Raw genomic sequence first — 21013 nt, 5'->3', positions numbered from 1 at the left:
CTGGAAGCAATGAGCTCTCTGACTATAACAGCTCTGGTGTGCTCTGCTCTTCCGGGGGCCCCACTCACAGGAGGAAGGTTACACAGGGAGCTTCTAGCAGGGGCTGGCACAGAGGTGCTGATGGTCAGCACAAGTCTGGGCTGGTCGCCAGGCCAGCAAGATGAGCACAGTCCCTTCACAGAACTGCACTGAGACTGGCAGAAGAGCTAGGACCAAGGGGCTGGAGCCCTGCCCGGGCACTCTCTAGGCAACCTGCACAAGTGCCTCCTTCCCATAGCAACGTGCTTGTGGCTCCGCTGGAGCGCAGCACACATCCGGGATTCGCCCCTGTTCTGCTGCACTGTTGGCCGAAATGTCCCAGTCAGTGTTTGACAGACGTCTGGGTATTTGGTGAGACCCACAGATAGGCAAGCCGTGAGAGGGCACCAACCTGTGGTGCGTGGAGCCAACCTCTTCTCAAAGCCAGCAGCCCGGCAGCCCACCCTCAACACTTCCTGCACCCAAAGACCCCACACTGGCTTGGGGGTGGATTTCCAACCTCCATCCTCTCCCCAGGATCTCCTGACTACAGATCTCACCTTCCTGGGTTGCTGCAAACTGTAGCTGTGCTTCCCACCCAGTAGGAAGGTGACTGGGTGGCAGGGAGGGCCAGGGATAAGGCCATGAATCTTCTGGAACGAAGAGGCAGTCCTGGGAGGTCTCAGAAAAAGCCCTTCAGGGAGCAGTTGGTGGGTGGGTTGATGAAGGGGGCTGCTGGGCACGAGCGGTGACTGGACAGAGGACAGGACACAGGTGGGAGGGTATTCAAACCATTTACTAAGCAAATTCTTACCCTTCCCACAAGCTGCAAAGGAGGACAGGGCCCCAGCACCCCCTCAGGATCTGGTGCCCATAAGCCTCTCCTGGGGGCTGCTGGGGCGAGGCAGGGAGGTCCAGGCCAAGTCATTTAGTCCCCCTGGGCTCAGGCCCCGCTGTTGGGGTAAAGGCCAGCTGTATACATCCCTCTGGCAGCCCAGACTGGGGCCCCTGGGCTCTCCGTCAGCGCCGCTGGAATCAGCAGGAGCCGCTTGGGGGGGATGACGGCATCCAAGACCCTGAGGGTCCAGGAGGGAATTGGCATTGCAGTCCATCGTCCACTCAGCCAAAGGGACGCGCGCCCCACCCACATCGGAGCAAGCTCTGCGCACAGAAAAAGAAACCCAGCAAGTCCTCCCAAGTGCGTGGCTCCTGCTCAGGGCAGGGCGCGGCCCCGGGCCGGGCTAGAGGCTGTTGGAGATAACGGGCTGCGGGCGCGAGCAGGGTCTCGGTCGGTGCGCCACGTCCAGGCACAGAGCCGACCATTCCGCGGAGACGGCGCGGGGCGGCCTAGCCCAGGCTGCGGTTCATGCGGGGCTCCCCTAGCCAGTCGACCGGCTTGTGGGAGTGGCTAGCGCGAGGAGCCCGGCCGAGTCCGGCGCCCTCAGACGTAGTTCTTCTTGTCATAGTCGCCGGTGGCCGTGGGCCGCCGCGACACGGAGTACTTGACTGGGAAGCTGAAGTCGGGGCGGCCGGCGCAGACCCAGGCGCCGCAGCACACGAGGCCGCCCCCGCACATGAGCAGCGCAGAAGCCGCCCAGCCGATGTACAGCGCCGCGCCCAGCTCATACTTCTGCGACATGGGCACCGTCCGGTCGTAGAACTCGCGGACCACGATGTTGGCGAACCAGCAGAGCGGCACGAGCGCCAGTAGCCCGCACAGCGCGTAGAGCGCGCCGCCCGTGAGGGCCACCCGCGCCTTGGCCGGGCCCGGGGCCACGCAGGTGGTGCACTGCGCGCCCGCCAGGGTCACGAAGAGCGCGACGAGCGCCAGCAGCACTGCGCCCACGGTGAGCGCCCGCGCCGCCTGCACCTCGGTGCTCAGCGCCAGCACCGAGTCGTACACCTTGCACTGCATGTGCCCCGTGCTCTGCACCACGCACGACATCCACAGCCCCTTCCAGGTGGTCTGCGCCGTCACGATGTTGTGGTCCAGGAAGGCAGTCACCTGCCACATGGGCAGCCCGCACGCCAGGATCAGGCCTACCCAGCCCACCAGACACAGCACCAGGCCTAGGATCTCCAGCGCCGCCGACCCCATGGCTGGAGGCGAGACGGGCGCCCGACGGCCCCCGGAGCCTCCGGGCGGGGTGCGGCGCGAAGCGGCGGTGACTCGTTGGAAAGGCTTGGCGCCCTGAACCGGCCCTGGTGCCGCTGCGCCCGGGCGCTCAGCTCACCGCCTCCTGTCCGCGGTCCCGGCGAGTCTGAAGCACAGCCTCGGATCTGCGAATGCCTGTAGGGGTCTTCCCATTTGAAGGTTCGGGGGCGGACTCTGCCCCGCGGGCCCGGCCCCTGGTCCCCCAGCAGCCAATCCGCGCGCCGGCCATCGGCCCTTAGCCAATCACAGGCGCCCCCGGCAGCTCGAGTTAGGGAAACCATTGCCCTTGGGCGTAGCGGAGGGAGCCGGGACCACTCCCCGCCGGGCCGCGGTCCCTGAGCCCTTCACCCGCTGTTGTCCAGAGCTCGTTCCGGACTGACCTGGGGTGGCTGGGCGTGCGCTCCCCGGGCCACCTCCCTGTGTCCCAGCCTCTCCATTTCAGGAGCCGCATGACTACTACCGACTTCCCCCGCTACATCCCGTAGTGAGAGTGAAGGTCTTCACCACCCAGGCCAGCTCCACTCTTGCCTGGCCAAGGTCTGCGGGAGCCCCCCACCATCACCGTCGCGCAGAGGTTTGCGTGAGGGACTCTTGGGCCCCTTTCCCTGGGTTAGCCAAGCACAGCTCGGCCTATTACTACAGGAATCTCGCCCTGGAGTCCAATCCCATCCCTGACCCCTTCCCCACGCCCTTACTGCGCGGTTCCCCTCTGGGTCCTGGCATCACGTCTCCCAGAGGCCAAGAAGCCAGGCAGGCCTGTGCGGATCAGGCTGAAATATCCAGCCCACGGTCCTGACCAGCACCGCTGCCCTGCGGGTCACCGTCTCGCTGGGGCCTGAGGCCCCAACAGGAAGCAGGTGGAACAGGGGCCTTACCGCCACCTCCGGAGACCCTCACTCTGCCCCTGCCGCGGGGACTTCCCAGACCTCTCAACCTCCGCACTGGCTGCTCCTCTTCCTGAGATGCTTCCCATCCCCCATTCTTCGAGGCCCAGCTCAGGCGACACCAACCACTTTGGGAAGTCCCCAGTGTTCTCCAGGGACTCAACAAACAGGGTGTTCTCCTAGGAGCAGCCCTTGGCCCCAGGCTTGGGGGCCTACTCTAGCCCTCAGAGAGGAGAAACACAAAGGGACACAGAGGTGCTGTGCTCTGCCCTCCCACCAGTGGCAGTGGTACCCCTGGCACCCCAGGCTCCAGGCCACCCTCCGGAAGCCAACTTGGAGTTTCCTGGCCAGGAGGAAGAGCCCCCATCCTCGCTGGAGGGGGGGAGGCTCGGGATTTCCGGGCATTCTTCTGCACAATGGCCCAGCCGTTTCTCGAAAGGCCCGCTGGGATGGACATTGGGCCCCCCTGAGACTCAGGTGGGGGCACCAGACCCTGCAGCCCAGAACCCCATGGGGGCACCAGCCCTGTTCTGGAAGCTCCCCCTCCCCCACTGCCCATCAGCCCTTTTGTTTCCAGTAAAGTCTATACTGTACAGCAAAGTCTTGCACTGAGGTGGCTGGGACCCTGGTTCTTTCCTCTGGTCCAAAGTGCTTGGCTCTGCTGGACAGGGCCCTCCACAGAGAAGGCCTAACTAACATTGAGGTTAGCCACAGCCTAGGAGTTTCGATAAATCTGTCCCTCCTGGGACCTGATCCCTTCTCCCTCTGCATATGGCTTTGAGATATGGCCGATACCCTGTTCATCCAGCATGGGGAAGCACCCAGGGCAAGTTTGCTGGGCCCTGAGTGTGAAGGTGGGAGGAGGGAGCACGTTTTACCCCTCTCCTCACCCTCCAACCTCCAACCCCTCTCCTCACCCTCCAACCTCCAACATCCCTGCACAGGATGGGGTTATGTGGACCACTGGCTCCTCCCAGCCTCCCTGCTTCCCTCCTGCCGCAAACTCCTTCGCCGTTCTCCCTCCACCTTCTTAGACGTCCCTTCCTCTTGTCTACTCCAGGGAGCTCAGCTGTACCACCTATCCATCCCTCCCAATCCTGCTCCCTCCTTGCCCGAGTCCAGGCACCTTGCCCAAGGTCTCCCACCACATTCCGCACTGCTCTCTTCCCAGGACGATTACTGTAGACCCCTCAGGCCAGCTGGGCCCCAACCTTGCCCACTCAGGTTGTTCTCCTCAGGGCAGGTAGGCCATGCTGGCAGGGCCCTCTCCTGAGTCACACTAGGCCTGAAACCCACATCGTGGCTCGCACTGCCCGTGGACAGAGTGCTGACTCCTGGGAGCTGCCTGGGGGCCTCAGGCCTGGCCAGTGCAGCAGCACACACTCCATGCTCTGTCCTCTGGCCCTCAGGCTGGTCTGGTTCTCACCCATGGCCTCTTCTGCCTACAGTGTGTCCCTTGGGCGGAGGCTGCTCGTTTAAGTTGTGCTGCTGAGATCACTTGCTCTTGGACACCTTTCTGCTCCTGTCCCCCAGCCTTGCTCGCAGAGGCCCAAGTTGGAACTGTCCGTCCATTTACTGGTTTTCCCCATCACTACCCAGGAATGAGCTTCCACACAGGGGCCATCTTCATGCGTCTCTCCCTGGCGAGGGGCTTCCTGTGTTTCGTGGCAGACTCTGGCCATGCCACCCCTTCTATCCAGCTTGGAGCTGCAGCCAGCTGGATCTCCCCCTTTGATGCCCACTTGCCCCTCTCTCTCCACCACCATGGGCCTATCCCAGGGTTCACCCCCACGCTGGCACCCCAGGGTGGCCCCAGCAAGCCTCTATCTCTTTGGGGACAGCTTCATAGTATTTTGGGGACTTGATGGAAAGGCCTTAGTCTCCACCTATCACAATCTGGTTTTGATCCCGACACAACTGTGTTGGCCCAGGCCTGCAGTGGAACCAGAGCCACCTCAGACAGGCCCAGCCCAGACCTAGGAGTGGCATGAGGATGTGCCCTTCCTTCCACTCATGGTGGTCTCCTGGCCATCTGCTCGGCACTGAGCACTGTCTCTGGGTGGAGGACACACCCAGCCAGCTCCTGCCCTCAACCAGTAATTGGGTAGGACCATTTCAGGTGAGCCCATGGCCGTGGGGTAGAGAGATGGCAGTGTGATACAGAATGATAGATAGATCTCTGAGGAGGTGAGAGTTCAGCCAAGATCCAGGAAAGAAATTCCATGCGAGAGTCCAGAGGTGGGAAGGGGCCCAGTGACTGGGGGGCACATGGAACTCCGTGAGACTGGGGCAAGACAGTGGGCGAGGGCCTGATGGCTGAGGTCAGAGGGATGTAGGGCTGCGCAGGGCCATGACTCCCTGATCTCTGGAGAGGGGCTCCCAGGCTAGCACGCCAGCCAAGGCCACCTGCTCATCTACGGCTATTGTTCTGCTTTCCCAGGGGAAGTGCGGCAGGATCTCATTAATTGTGTGAGGGAAAGGCCTGAGTCAGCAGAAAAGCCAAGTTTATCTGGAGCAGCTGCCGACTGACCCTGCGCCAGGGTGATCCAGTGACCTTCCAAGGACAATCTAAATTTAGGCTCCAGATTCCTGGGGACTGGGGTTTGGGAAGCTCCTAGTAGCCAATTTCATTTCAGAGGAAGTGAAAAACAACGTTCCTTCTATCTTTTGGCTTCGAAACAGTTAAGGATATTTTTCTCCAGTGCAGCAGATGTTTGTAGAGTCTCTGATCGTGGAACACCCCCAGTGCCCTTTCGTGGTGCTCCCAGAGGCAGCACGAATCCTCGGATCACCCGGCCCTGCTCTAGGAGTCTAGGAGGGGGACAGGGGCTTGCGATGATGTGCAGAACACCCTTTGACAAACAGCCAGTGAATTCGCAATTCAGACTAGTGGATTGACCTCTCCTTGCCTTGGTTTCCCGGTTGGTAACAAAGCCCTCCACAATGGAGGCTGCAAGTTTGGAGGAGAGGCTGTCACCAATCCCCGGCCCTCTGCCGCCGTTCCTGAGCACCTTATGAGTTCCTGAGATGTCTTCCCTGGCTCCCTTGACCTTTGCGGCTCATCTGACTTCAGTCCTCAGAGCAGATGCCACTGGCTGTTTGTACAAATTGGAGGATGTTGCGCCTCTAACTTCCCCAGTGGGTAGAGAAGTGGGGGTCAGGGAGCTCTGGTTGACAGAGACCTAGGGTTCTGTAGACCCCTTGTGCCTTCATGGACTGTACCAGATGGTGGTCTCTGCATAGTCCAGGCCCCCTTTGGGAACCTGGAAGGGGTGAGCCAATGGCAGTAGTGCCCTCAGGGGCAGAAAGTGGCCCTCCAACCCACTCCCACTCCTCACCTCTCATGTCTGCACTGCTTCCATGGCCTCTCTGTCCACCTCTGCCTAAACCCCTTTCTTCTCTGATTATTTCCTTCTCTGCATGCTGCATTTTGCAACAATTTTATATTCTTTCCACTTAAAATCATAAAGTGATTCTAGATCCTCCTTTTTCATTTAGTATCATATTATAAACATGTCTACACTTTGTTAAAAACACCCTCATGGGGGCACCTGGGTGGCTCAGTCGGTTAGCCTTTGACTCTTGATTTCAGCTCAGGTCTTGATCTCAGGATTGTGGGTTCGAGCCCCTCACTGGGCTCCACACTGGGCATGGAGCCTACTTAAACAAAACAAATGCCCTCATGGTGGGAAGATGGCCTTGGGTCTTGGACAGAGGCAAGATGGAATCTATCTCCACCATTCCCAGGGGTGGGATGTGACTAGGACAGTGTGTTCTGAGGTTCTGTAAAATGAGGATGATAATGGGCTTAATTAACATCAAAGGGTTGTCAAGGAACTTAGTGGACAACATTCCCTGGCTCAAGGTGAATGCTGAATTAACATTAACGATGATGATTAATTATACAACTATCCCTCCAGACATACTTTGATAAAAGATGATTTTTCTATTATAAATAATATTGCCACCAAAGTAAGTCTTGGTATTTTGAATGATTTCCTCAGGAAAATTTCCTCAGAGAATTTTAGCTTACATCCAGGAGGTTGTATCACATAGAGGCCCCTTATCCGAGTATGCGGGGTTTTTTTTGTTTGTTTTTAAAGATTTTATTTATTTATTTGACAGAGAGAGACAGCCAGCGAGAGAGGGAACACAAGCAGGAGGAGTGGGAGAGGAAGAAGCAGGCTCATAGCGGAGAAGCCTGATGTGGGGCTCGATCCCAGAACACCGGGATCACGCCCTGAACCAAAGGCAGACGCTTAACGACTGAGCCACCCAGGCGTGCCCGAGTATGCGTTTTCATTGCCTATCACCAGCATTGGGTATTCACAGTTTTAAAAATATACTTATTGAGTAGGTAAAAAATGGTATCTTTGACTCTCATTTCTTTGAACAGTAATGTTAGAATTTTTTTTCAGTTTATATTGCCTAATTTTATTTCCTCTTCGGTGAATTGTCTGTGTACCTGCATAAATACAGAGCATTGATGTTGTTCTCACTTTATATGTTAGAAACATTAATTGCTGTCATGTATGTGGCACATACCTTTTGCCATTTGCTACTTAATCTATTACTGATTTTTTTTCAGGATGTTATAGAAATTTGAATTTTTGAGTATTCGAATCTATTAAGGTTTTCCCTGTGTGACTTCTATCTTTATTTTTAACTGTTAAAAAAATCCTTCTGCATAAAAAAGATATAAGTTAACTTATATTTTCTTATAGTTTTCTTCTGCTTCTCCTCATGCCAAGGAGGGCTTCCCATTCTGACAAAGATGGATGAGATTAGAGTTCTGCTCAACAGCAAAATGGAGGGGATAGAGAAAAGAATAAATAAATTTGAAGATAGAACAAGGGGATTATTTCATCTGAACAAGAGGGAGAATGTGGAAAAAATGAAAAAAGAACAAAGCCTTGGGGAAATGTATGATGATAACTAAAGATATAACATCCATGTCATTGTAGTCCCAAAAAGAAAAGAAAGGAGGTAGGGATTAAAAAAAAAAAGTAGTCAAAGAATTAATAACTGAAAATTTCCTAATTTAGCAGACAAAACAAACCCCAAAATCCTTTGGATTCAAGATGTTGCCTGAATCCCGAACAGGATAAACCCAAAGAAAATGACACTAAGACACATCATAATTAATTTTCTGAAAACTAAAGGCAAAGAAAAATATTGAGAAGAATCAGAGAAAAAAGACACCTCACCTATAGGGGAAAAACAATTCAAATGACCAAAGATTTCTCACCAGAAACCATGGAAAACAGAGAAAGTAGCACTTCTTTTTTTAAGTGCTGGAAGGAAAAAAATGTCAACCCAAAATTCTATATCTAAATAGATTCTTCAGGAATACAAGGGAAAAAAGTATATTCTCAGATGCGGGAAAACTAAGAAATTTATCACCAGCAGATGTACCCTAATGGCTAAAGGATGTTCTTTAAACAAAAAGGAAATGATAAAAGGAGGAATCTTGAAATATCAGGAAAGAAGAACACAGTAAGCAAAATCCTGGTAAATATAACAGACTCCTTCACCTCTTGAGTTTGCTGAGTTATGTTTGATGCTTGAACCAAAAATTATTGCACTGCCTAAAATGGTTCTCAGTCTAGGTAGAGGAAATATCTAAGATAATTATGCTATAGTTAGGGGAGGGTAAAGGAACGTAAAGGGAGGTAGGTTTCTACACTTCATTCTAACTGGTAAATATTGTCACCAGTAGACTTTGATGAGTTATGTGTATTTAGTGTAATCCTAGATCAACCATTAAAAAGCTATACAAAGAGATACACTAAAAAACATTATAGATAATTCAAAATGGAATTCTAAAAGATGTTTAAGTAAACCACAGAATGGCTGGAAAATAAACAGAGAAACAAAAAGAGAGAGAGTACAAACAAATAAAAATTAGTGGCAGACTTAAGCTTTACTATATCAATAATTACATTACTTTAGATGTATATGGTCTAAATACAATTAAACAACAGAGATTGGTAGAGTAGACAAAAAAATATAACCTAAATACATGCTATTTAAAATTAACTCACTTTAAATACAATGCCATGTGTAGGTTGAAAGCAAAAGGATAGACAAAGATGTACTAAGTACTAAGATGTACTAAGCAGAGTGGCTGTATTAATGTCAGATAAAGTAGACTTCCTAAGAAAATTACTGGGCATAGACTAAAACATTACCTAGTCATAAAAAGGGTCAATCTATCAAGAAGACATAGCAATCACAAATGCATATGCACTATACAAAAGAGCTGGAAAATAATGTGAAACTGATAAAATTGAGTGGAGAAATTGACAAATTGACAATTATAGTTGAAGCTTCAATATTCCTTTCTCAACAATTGATAGAACAACTGGACAGAAAATCAGGAAGATAGAAGAACATTCATATAGCACTACCCAACGAAGCAGAATACACATTCTTTTCAAGTGCCCAGACGACCTATGCCAAGGCAGACCATATCCTGGGCCATAAAAAAGAACAAATGAACGAAAGAAAGAAAGAACCTCAAAATTAAATGAAAGCAAAAGTTGATTCTTTGAAGTCAACAAAATTAACAAAGTTTAGTTAAATTGACCTTAAAAAAAGGGAGAAGACTCAAATTACTAAAATCAGGAACGAAAGATGAGATACCACTTAATGAATGACCTTACAGAAATAAAAGCTTATTATAAGGGAATATTGTGAACAATTGTCTGCCAACAAAGTAGATAACTAGGTGAAATGGATGGATTCCTAGAAACACAAACTACCAAACCTGACTCAAGAGGAAATAGGAAATCTGAATAGATCTGTAACAAGAGGTTGAGTTAGTAAAAAACAAACCGAAAACTGCCAAGAACAAGTAGAGGACCAGATGGACTCACTAGTAAATTCTACCAAATATTTAAAGAACTAACGTCAATCAATCTCAAACATCACCAAAAAACGGAAGAGGTGGGAACTATACAACATGACCAACTCCAAATGGGATTTATTCCAGGAATGTAAAATTGGGGTAACATCTGAAAATCAATTAATGCAGTGCACCATATCAAGAGAATCAAGACAAAAACAATATGATCATCTCAGTAGACACAGAAAAAGCATTTAAGAAATCTATTATTCTTTCTTGATAAAAACACATAGCAAGCTAGGAATGAAAGGGCTCCTCCTCCCTTGATAAAGGGCGTGTATGGAAAACCCACAGCTAACCTCATATTAATGATGAAAGAATGAACACATTCCCCCTGGGATCAGGAATAAGACAAAGATGTTTGTTCTCACAACTTCTATTTAATATTGTACTGGGGATTTCAAGCTAGGCAGTGAGGCAAGTAAAAATTAGAAGGCCAAGATTGGAAAGGAAGAGGTAAAACTATCACTATTTGTAGATGACATGGTATTGTATATAGGAAATCCTAAAGAAGCCACTAAAAAATTATTAGAATTAACAAACAAGTTTATCAAGGATACAGGGTACAAAATTAAAATACAAAAACAACTGTGTTTCTACACACTAGCAATGAACAATATGGAAATTAAGAAAATGATTCCGTTTGCAATAGTATTGAAAAAAATACCTCAATAAAATACTTAGGAATTTAACAAAATAAGTGAAAAACTTGCACTCTGAAAACTACATTGTTGGAAGAAATTAAAGAAGACCTAAATAAATGGAAGAATATTTCATGTTCATAGATCACAACATTTACTATTGTTAAGATGGCAACAAACCCCAAATTGATCTACAGATTTAACAAAACCCCTATCAAAATCCCAGACAGCAGAAATTGATGAGCTGGCCCTAAAATTCATAGTGAAATACAAAGCACTGAGAATAGCAAGAGTGATATTGAAAAAAGAACAAAACTGAAGGACTCCAAACTGATTTCAAAACTTACTACAAAGACTGGAGACAATGCAAGAATTCTGCTTTCACCATTCTTATTGAATATAGTGCTGGAAGTCTGAAAGTCAAGAAAAAAAAATAGAAGAGATACAGATCAGAAAGGAAGAACTGAAATCGTCCCTATCCAGTTGTAAGCTAAATAGGTTCTGGGGATGTAATGTACAGCATGGTGACTAAGGTTAACAAGTATTGTGTATTTGAAAGTTGCTAAGAGAGTAAGTTTTAAAAGTTCTCATCACAAGAAAAAAATTGTAACTATGTGAGGCATGGATGTGTTAAGGCAACTTATTGTGGTAATCATTTTGCAATATATGTATCAAATCATTGTGTTATGCACCTTAGACTTATACATACAGTGTTATATGTCGATTATATCTCAATAGAGCTGGAGGAAAAACTGTCCCTTTTTGCTCTTGACATAATTGTCAATATTGCAATTTCAGGGAATCGTTTTTAAAAGGCCTTAGAACTAATAAATGAATTCAGCAAGATACAAAGATTCAGGATCAAAGTACAAAAATCAGTTTCCTTATCTATATACTAGCAACGAATCCATGAAAACCAAAATTAAAAATACATCATTTACACTAAAAACCAGAAATACCTAGATGTAAATCTAATAAAATATGTACAAAAGTTGTATGCTGGAAACTGCAAAGCACTGATGAAAAGAATCAAAGATCTAAATAAATGGGAAGGCATTCTGTGTTCATGGATTGGAAGACTCTATGTGATAAAGATGTTTTTAATGCAATTCCCTTCAAAATTTCAGCAAGATTTCTTATGGATATAGATAAGATTGTTCTAAAACTTGAAAGGAAAAGAAATTAAAATAGCTTAAACAATTCTGAAAAATAAGAATAAAGTGGGAAGAATCACTCTATTTCATTTCAAGACTTATTATATAGATGTTAATATATTACTTATTAAGAAACAGAGACATTGTTCAATGGAACAGAATAGAGAACCCAGAAACAGCCTCACACAAGTAAGTACAGTCAACTGATTTTTGACAAGCATGCAAAAGTAACTTAATGGCCCAAAAGAATTGAAAGCAGAGACTCGAAAAGATATTTGTACACTAATATTCATAGCAGTGTTATTCACAGCCAAAAGGTGGAAACAACCCAAATGTCCACCAATGGATGAATGGATAAACAAACAAAAGTTGTATATCCATATAATGCAGTATTATTCAGTTTTTAAAAAGGAAGGAAATTCTGACACATGCGACAACATGGGTGAACTTTGAGGACCTTATGCTAAGTGAACTAAGCCGGACACACAAGGAAGAATATTGTATGATTCCATTAACATGAGATACCTAAAATAGTCAAATTCATAGAGACGGAAAGTAGAATGGTGGTTGCCAGGGGCTGGAGGGAGGAGGGAATGGGGAGTTGTTGTTTAATGGGGACAGAGTTTCAGTTTGGGACAATGAAAAGTTCTGAAGATGGATGGTGGTGATGATTGTGCAGCAATGAATGTACTTAATGCCACTGAGCTGTAAAAATTGTTAAAATGGTAAGTTTTATGTGATGTAAATTTTACCACAGCAAATGAATAAATAAAATCTTAAATAAAATAAAATAAAGTAAAATAAAAAGCAACTCAACGAGGGAAGGATAATCTTTTCAACAATATGGTAAAGCAACTGGATATCAATAGGGGGAAAAACCCCCAATCTAAACCTCACACCACTAAAAAAGTCTCAAAATGAATCCTGCTTTAATTGTAAAATGTAAAACTAAAGAACTTTTAGACGATAACTCAGGAGATGGGTAGGAAGGAGGACACATATTGCATGGTGCGCTGGGTGTTATACGCAAATAATGAATCACGGAACATTCCATCAAAAACTGGGGATGTACTGTATGGTGACTAATATAACAAAATAAAAATTATAAAAAAATAAAAAATAAAATAAAATGTGGTTTTATATTTAGTAAAAAAAAAAGATAACTCAGGAGAAAATCTTTGATACATAGCCATGATACCAAAAGCATGCTCATAAGTGGAGAAAGTGATCAATTAACTTAATCAAAATTGATTTTCTCTTTGTGAAACACTTTCAAAAGAATGAAAAAGCAAACTACATGCTAGGAGAAAATATTTGCATTCCACATATTCAATAAAGGACTAATATCCATAACGTGGAAGAACTCTCAAAACTCAGCATTAAAAAAACAAGCAATCCAATTAGGAATGGGGCAAAACCACACAGAAACCCTTCACCAAAAAGGATGGCAAGTGAGCAAATGAAAAGATATTCAATTCACTATCCATTAGAGAAATTAAAATTAAGATTTTAAGGATGACATGATCATTACATATTTAAGGATGAGATATCATTACATTTATTAAAACAGTCCAAATAGGGATGCCTGGATGGCTTAATCAATTGAGTGCCCCACTCTTGGCTTCAGTTCAGGTCATGATCTCAGGGTGGTGAGATTGAGCCCCATGTAGGGCTCGACACTTGGCAGGGAGTCTGCTTGAGATTCTCTCCTCTTCCTTTAATTCTGCCCCTCCCCCCTTAAATACACAAATAAATCTTAAAACAACTACAACAACCAAAATTAAAAAATAATGACAACACCAAATGCTAGTGAAGATGTAGAGAATCTGAATCTCTCATACATTGCTGGTGGGAATGTAAAATGATACAGCCACCCTGGCAAACAGTTTGGCAGTTTCCTAAAAAACTAAACACACACTACCATATAGTCCATCAATTGCACTTCTGGGCATTTATTCCAGAGAAATAAAAATTTATGAGTGCATGAAAACCTGTACATGATTGTTCAAAGCAGCTTTATTTGTAACAGTCCCAAACTGGAAATAACCCGAAGGTCTCTTAATAGGTTTGTGGTTAAACAAAACTATGGCACATCCATAGTATGGAAGAGTACTCAGGAATAAAAGAGACCAAATGAACCATTGAAATACACGATAACTTGGTTGGGTCTCAAGGGTATTAAGTGAAGAAAGATAACCCCAATTGGTTACATATTCTATGATTCCACTTCTATAAAATGACAAAATTATGGAGATAGAAAGAGATTTGTGTTTCCTAGGGGTTAGGGATTGTGGCAGAAGAAGAGGGTGGGTATGGTTATAAAGGGATAGTACAAGGCAGATCTTTGTGGTGGTGGTGGAGTAGTCTATATCTTGAATTCAGCAATGGTTACATAAATCTACACATTTGATAAATTACATGTACAGAATTACATATACACTTTGTGTGTACATAGTGATATAGAATTATACACACACATTGTACCAATGTCAAATTCCTGATTTTGATACTGCACTATAATTATGTAAAATGTAATCACTGGGGGTAACTGGGTGAAGGGTACACAGGACCTTTTTATACTATATTTGTAAGTTCTTGTGAATTTAGTTCAAAAATAAAATGTTTTTAAAAGCAAAATAAAGATTTTTTTTCAAGCATAGAAGAGCTGACAGAATTCATCACCAACAGACAAGCACTACAAAAGATATTAAAGGAAGTCCTTTAGGCACAAGGTAAATAATAACAGATGGGAATGGGAACGTAAACAGAGGAATAAAGAGCACCAGAAATGGTAAATATGGGAATCAATTCAACAAATTTTAAATTATTTTTTAAACCTTTTTAAAAATACTTTATTGTTTAACACAAAAATTATAACAATGTATTGTGGGGATGGACAGGTAAAATGGATGGCAATATTTGCACAAAGTCTGAGTATTTATTATTATTATTATTAATTAAAGTATAGTTAACATACAATGTTACATTAGTTTCAGGGGTACTGTGTAGTGATTTGACAAGTCTATATGTTATGTTATGTTATGCTCACCACAAGTGTAGCTACCATCTGTCACCATACAGGTTGAATATATTATTGTAAGGTCTATAAGTTATATGTGAAATCATACGATATCACATGATAAGAAAAAATCTATACTAGAAATAAAAAAAGTAACCACTAAAAAGATAAAACAGACCAAAGAGATACAGTTAATAAGCAAACAAAGGAGATAAAATGGAATCTTAAAAGATACTTAACCCAAAGAGACAAAAAATTAGGAAAAGGAGAACAAACAAGAGATGGGATGAATAGAAAAAATAGCAAGCCGATGGATTTAAACCCAACCATCTTAATAATCACATTAAATATTAATGGTCTAAATCCCAATGAAAAGACAGAGATTGTCCAATTTGATTTTAAAAGCCAGATCCAGCTATATGTGGCCTACAAGACTCTCATTCTAAATAGAAAGATACAAATAGGTCAAAGTAGAAGGATGCTTCTGGTCTGAACAAGAGGGCATAGACTCATCTCTCCCTACTCCTCTCCACCAAGTACAATGACAAACTCTGGAAATAATTCAAGAGTCGCTCAAAGGAGAACTCTGAAAAGTGGTAAGAGGAAAGTAAACTGGTTTGGGGATCCAGAATTGAAAGAGCAACATAATGGTAGGGAACTGTAAGTTCCCCACCCACCAGGAGAAGGTAATACGCTTCTGGTGTCTCCCAACCCCCAACATAGCAACAGAAGACAGCCAAAGTGGGCTCACTTCCCTGGAGCTAATGGGAGGCCCTCTGACAACACCTAGCACATTCACAGCACCATCAAAGGGAAGAGGCCAGGAGAGAGCTCTCTTTCTCTGCCAAAAGATAACAGGTAGCTGGGGGTCACTGGCACGGGCAACTCTGCCACAATAAGCAGCCTGACTTGGGAAGCATCTTTGAGGGCGGTGAGTATCTCTAATAGTAGCAAAGTTGAGAAAATCTCTGATTTTGAATTTGTTTAATTAAAGCAACACCAAACCAAAGAAAAAGTCTTATTCCATTGGCCGGAGTCTCATCGTACAATGATCAGACTTGAGAGAGTTTAGGGTGAAGGCTGCCTGGCCTCTGAGGTGGGGCTGTGGGCCCCAGAGCTGGAGTGACCCACACCATACGGAAATGAACTGGAATGGAGGCCAGAGGGAATGTATGTGAACAAGGTAACAGTGGTGAGCTGATTTTCTCTTCTTTAGTTTTGTCTCTTCTATTAAATTTTCCAGCATCCGTGTGTACTATGCATACACTGAAGCAATGAATACCAGCAAGAGGCAGGGAAGCACAGTGGCTAGAACCCAGGTTCTGTGGCTGGGTTGTCTGCATCTAAATCCTCCCACTAGGTGACTGAATGCTAGGTGGGTTTACCAATTCACTCAGCTACAAGGTGGAAAGGTAAGGACAGCTTCCTTTTGGGATATGGTAAGGATTAAACCAGCTCATGGACTAAAGAACTTAGAGCAGTAATGGCCCATAAGAAGTGCCTACATTTTAGGGCTACACTTTTTTTTTCTTTTTACTAGATTCATTCCTGGACTCTTTACTATTTTTAAAAGATTTTTATATATTTATTTGAGAGAGAGAGAGAGCATGTGTGAGTTGGGGGAGGAGCAGAGGGACAGGAACAAGCAGACTCTGCCCTGAGCACAAGCCTGACATGGAGCTTGATCCCACAACCCTGAATCATGACCTGAGCTGAAATCAAGAGTTGGACACTTGACCAACTGGGCCACCCAGGTGCCTTCATTCCTGGTTTTTAAAATATTTTTGTTGCAATTTTAGATCGTATCTTTTTAAAATTGTATTTTCTAAGAGATTTTTGCCAATGTATAGAAACGCAAAAGAATTTTGCTTCAAATCCAGCAAACTTATTTAATTCCAATAATTTACTTGCAGATGTCTTTGGGTTTTCCATATAATCATATCATCTGCAAATAAGTTTTGTGTTTTTGTTTTTGAAAGAGAGAGAGAGAGAATGTGCAGGCAGGGTGAGGGGAGAGGCAGAGGGAGAGAGAGAATCTTAAGCAGCCTCCAGTCTGGGTACAAGACACCGGGCTTGATCTCACAGCCCTGAGATCATGACCTGAGCTGAAATCAAGAGTTGGGCACTTAACCAACTGAGCTACCCAGGCACCCCTGTGTTTTTCTTTCTAAATCCGGTCCCTTTCATTTCCTTATCTTGTTTTAGTGCACTGGTTAGGATGTCCAGTAGCTCATCATATAGAGGTCTTCATTGTGGGGGCCCCTGGGTGTCTCAGTTGGTTAAGTGCCCAACTCTTGATTTCAGCTCAGGTCATGATCTTAAGACTGTGAGATGGAGCCCCGTGTCTTGTGCCCAGCAAGGAGCCTGCTTAAGATTCTCTTTCCCCCTTGCCCTCTGCCCCTCCCCAACTCAAAAAAAAAAAAGAGGTCTTTATTGTGGGCATCAAGTCAGGTTTCTGGTCTTGCAGGGAATGCTGTCATTGCTATGTTGTCTGCTTAGGAGATGCACTTTTTAAACTTCTATTCCTATTTTCATTCTTTTTAAAATTTTTTATTATGAATGAATTTCACTGGACAATTTTGCCTCTATTGACATACTACTGTGGTTTTTCTCATTTATTCTGTTAATGTGGTGATTTTTTAAAGGATTTTATTTATTTATTTGACAGAGAGAGCGCAAGTAGGCAGAGTGGCAGGCAGAGGGTGAGGGAGAAGCAGGCTTCTTGCTCAGCAGGGAGCCTGAGGTGGGGCTTGATCCCAGGACTCTGGGATCATGACCTGAGCCTCATGACCTGAGCTGAAGGCAGATGCTTAACCTACTGAGCCACCCAGGCACTCCAATGTGGTGATTCACATTGGGTAATTTTATACCAACCTTGCATTTTGAGGATAAACCCAACTTGGCCACTGTAGTTATCTTTTTGATACATTATTAGATTCAGTTTGCATCAGTTTTCATGAGTGAGATTTATCATTAATTTTTTTCCTTGTCCTATTCTTTTTATTATATCTTATTTATTTATTTGAGAGCGATAGAATGAGAGAGAGAGAAAGAGAGAGACTGTGAGAGAGGGGAGTGTCAGAGGGAGAAGCAGACTCCCTGCTGATCAGGGAGCCCAATGCCAACTCGATCCTGAGACTCCAGGATCATGACCTGAGCTGAAGGCTGTCTCTTAACCAACTGAATTGCCCAGGTGCCCCTCCTTGTCTTATTCTTGTTAAGTTTGTATATTAAGGTTATATTCACCTTGTAAAAATGAGGTGAGAACATTTCCTATTTTTTTATTCTCTAAGGTAGTTTGTACAAGATTGAAATGATCTGTTTCTTAAAAGTTAGAATTTGCATGTAAAGCTATTGAAACATTTAGGGAGGAGGGGTCATTTTTAAATTACTGATTACATTTCATTAATTGTAAGACAATTCAGATTTTTTATTCTTTTGGATTCCATTCTGGAAAACTGTGTTTTTCCAAGAAATTACCCAGTTCATCTGTTTTCAAATTTGTTTCCATACACTTGACAAATAGCTCCTTATATTTCTGTTTACTTGCTGGGGCATTTATCGTTGTCTCTCTTTCTTTCCTACTGGGCTATTATTATTATCAGTGCTTTCTCTTTTTCTTGTTAATATTACCAGAAGCTTGGCTTTGTGTTTGTATTTCCAACAAATCAACTTTGGGCTTTGCTGCCTTAAATTGAGTGTCATCTGATATTAAAAGAGCTCACACGTTCACTCTTGGTTAGTCTTTGCATGGTATATCTTTCTCTCCCTTGACCTTCAGTATTGTGTTTATGTTTCAGGAGGGTCTCCTGTAATTGCAGAAAGCTGGATTGTTTTTCATATAATGTGGCAATCTTTTGCTGTATCTGGAGCATTAAGTCCCTTTACATTTTTTGTGATTACGGGTATATTTGGATTTATTTGTAACAGCTTATGTCCAGATCCCCCTCTCTACTCCTCCTTTTGGATTGTTTTTGTCTTTTTCTTACTTTTTCCCCCTTTTACGTGTTTGCAAATGATACCTTCCTTGCCTATGTCACCTTCTAAAGTGAATCATCTCTAACATTAATATCTCTGCTCTCCTCCCACCAACACCAAAACCTTAGAATATTTTAACCCTGTTACCCGTTGCCAGCTCTCATGCTATTGTCCCCACTGCCCTGTGATTGTTTCATACACTCAGAACTGGTGTGCACAGTCCACCCAGAGTGCTGGGAGGGGATCCCCCACCTCCTCAGACGGTAGCCGCACCCAGCTCACCAGACGGAGGGCCAGAGCAGGAAGCAGCTGTAAACACAGGCCGGGTACCCACACTGTTCCCAGGAGCTGGCCCTCAGATCCTATCTTGTTACTCCCCTTGCCTTTGTCAAGCTCTCAGGACTTGGCACCCAGGCCAGCATTTTGCCCAAACAAGGAGCGAGTCAGAACTGGACATCCAGGGCCAGGCTGACCATGCCAAGGACATGGGGATACTCTCCCAGCCTGCCGCCTTCCCAGGATTGGGAGGATATGGTGCCTCCTGGCCTGCCCACTTGCCCGCATGCCCAGGGAGACTTGCAGGGCCTGGAGCATGCAAACTCACCCCTTATCTGCCCTTGTTTGCCCCCTGCAGACACCCTCTTCTCTTCACACTCTCAACAAAAAGCAGAGCTGGAGAGGATGCCCGGTCTTATGATTGACCTTGGCTGGGCCTGACCCTTGCAGCACATGTTGGCTGAACATCACAAAAATATTTTAAAAATCCAGGAATGAAGGCACCTGGGTGGCCCAGTTGAAATCAAGTGTCCAACTCTTGATTTCAGCTGAGGTCATGATTCAGGGTTGTGGGATCAAGCTCCAGGTCAGGCTTGTGCTCAGTGCAGAGTTTAATTTTATTTTGTTGCAATTTTAGATCGTATCTTTTTAAAATTGTATTTTCTAAGAGATTTTTGCCAATATATAGAAACGCAAAAGAATTTTGCTTCAAATCCAGCAAACTTATTTAATTCCAATAATTTACTTGCAGATGTCTTTGGGTTTTCCATATAATCATATCATCTGCAAATAAGTTTTGTGTTTTTGTTTTTGAAAGAGAGAGAGAGAGAATGTGCAGGCAGGGTGAGGGGAGAGGCAGAGGGAGAGAGAGAATCTTAAGCAGCCTCCAGTCTGGGTACAAGACACCGGGCTTGATCTCACAGCCCTGAGATCATTAATCATTAATTTCTTTTTATGGCTGAAAAATCATCCATCATATGGATGTACAGTTCTCCCTTCTTTGTGGGCGGTATGTTCCCAGACCCGTTGTGGATGCCCGAAACCATGGAAAATATCAAATCCTGTATCTACTACATTTTTTTCCTATGCATACATACCTGTGATAGAGTTTAATTTCTAAATTAGTTGCTGTAAGAGATTAACAACAGTAAAAATATAACAATTATAATAATATACTATAATAAAAGTTATGTGAGGGTGGTCTCTCTTTCTCCAAATATCTTATTGGACTATACTCACCATTTCTCTTCTTGTGATGAAGTGAGATTATAAAATGCCTATGCAACGAGATGAATTGAAGTGAGTGAATGGTGTAGGCGTTGCGACGCAACGTTAGGCTACTACTGGCCTTTTGACACCATTGCTTCCAGACTGCAAGTGATCATGGTAACTGAAACCACCAAAAAACAAAACCACAGATAATGGAGGACTACTATACTGCATTTTGTTATCCGTTCATCAGTTGATGGACATTTGGTTTATTTACACTTTTTAGCTATTATGAATAAAACTACTATGAACATTTATGTACAAGTTTTTTGTGTGCATGTATGTCTTCATTTCTCTCAAATAACTAGATGAGAAATTGCCGGGCCATATGGTCATTATATGCTTAACTTTTTAAGGAACTGCTGAACTTTTCTATAGCAACTGCACCATTTGACATTCTCGCCAGCTATGTATAAGGGTTCCAATTTCTCCACATCCTCACCGACTCTGTTACTGTCGTTCCTTTCTTATTAAACTCAGCCAGGTGGGTGTGAAGTGCTGTCTCATGGCTTTGATTTGCATTTCCCTGATGACCAGTGATATTGAGCATCTTTTCATGTGCTTATCGGCTATATGTGTATCTTCTTTGGAGAAACTGTCAGTTCAAATTCCTTGCCCATTTTATTTATTTATTTTAGTCCGAATTATATTTATTTTATTTATTTATTTATTTTAAATAATTTTTATTATGTTATGTTAGTCACCATACCAT

At 44.5% G+C, this 21013-nt stretch overlaps 1 protein-coding gene across 1 annotated transcript; it reads right to left on the bottom strand.

Annotated features, from left to right (window-relative positions):
* Positions 1–795: 795 nt before the first annotated feature.
* CLDN5 (claudin 5) lies at positions 796–3335 on the bottom strand. Its single transcript, XM_011226693.3, is given in 2 exon segments — positions 796–2249; positions 2251–3335. Coding segments are annotated over 2 exon segments (942 nt in total). The 5' UTR covers positions 2403–3335; the 3' UTR covers positions 796–1459.
* Between the last annotated feature and the right edge of the window lie 17678 nt (positions 3336–21013).

Source organism: Ailuropoda melanoleuca, chromosome 14, assembly GCF_002007445.2.
Source record: "Ailuropoda melanoleuca isolate Jingjing chromosome 14, ASM200744v2, whole genome shotgun sequence".
Taxonomy (NCBI): Eukaryota; Metazoa; Chordata; class Mammalia; order Carnivora; family Ursidae; genus Ailuropoda; species Ailuropoda melanoleuca.
The sequence above is the reverse complement of the archived record's forward strand: the minus strand, read 5'-3'. Positions and strand labels throughout refer to the sequence as shown.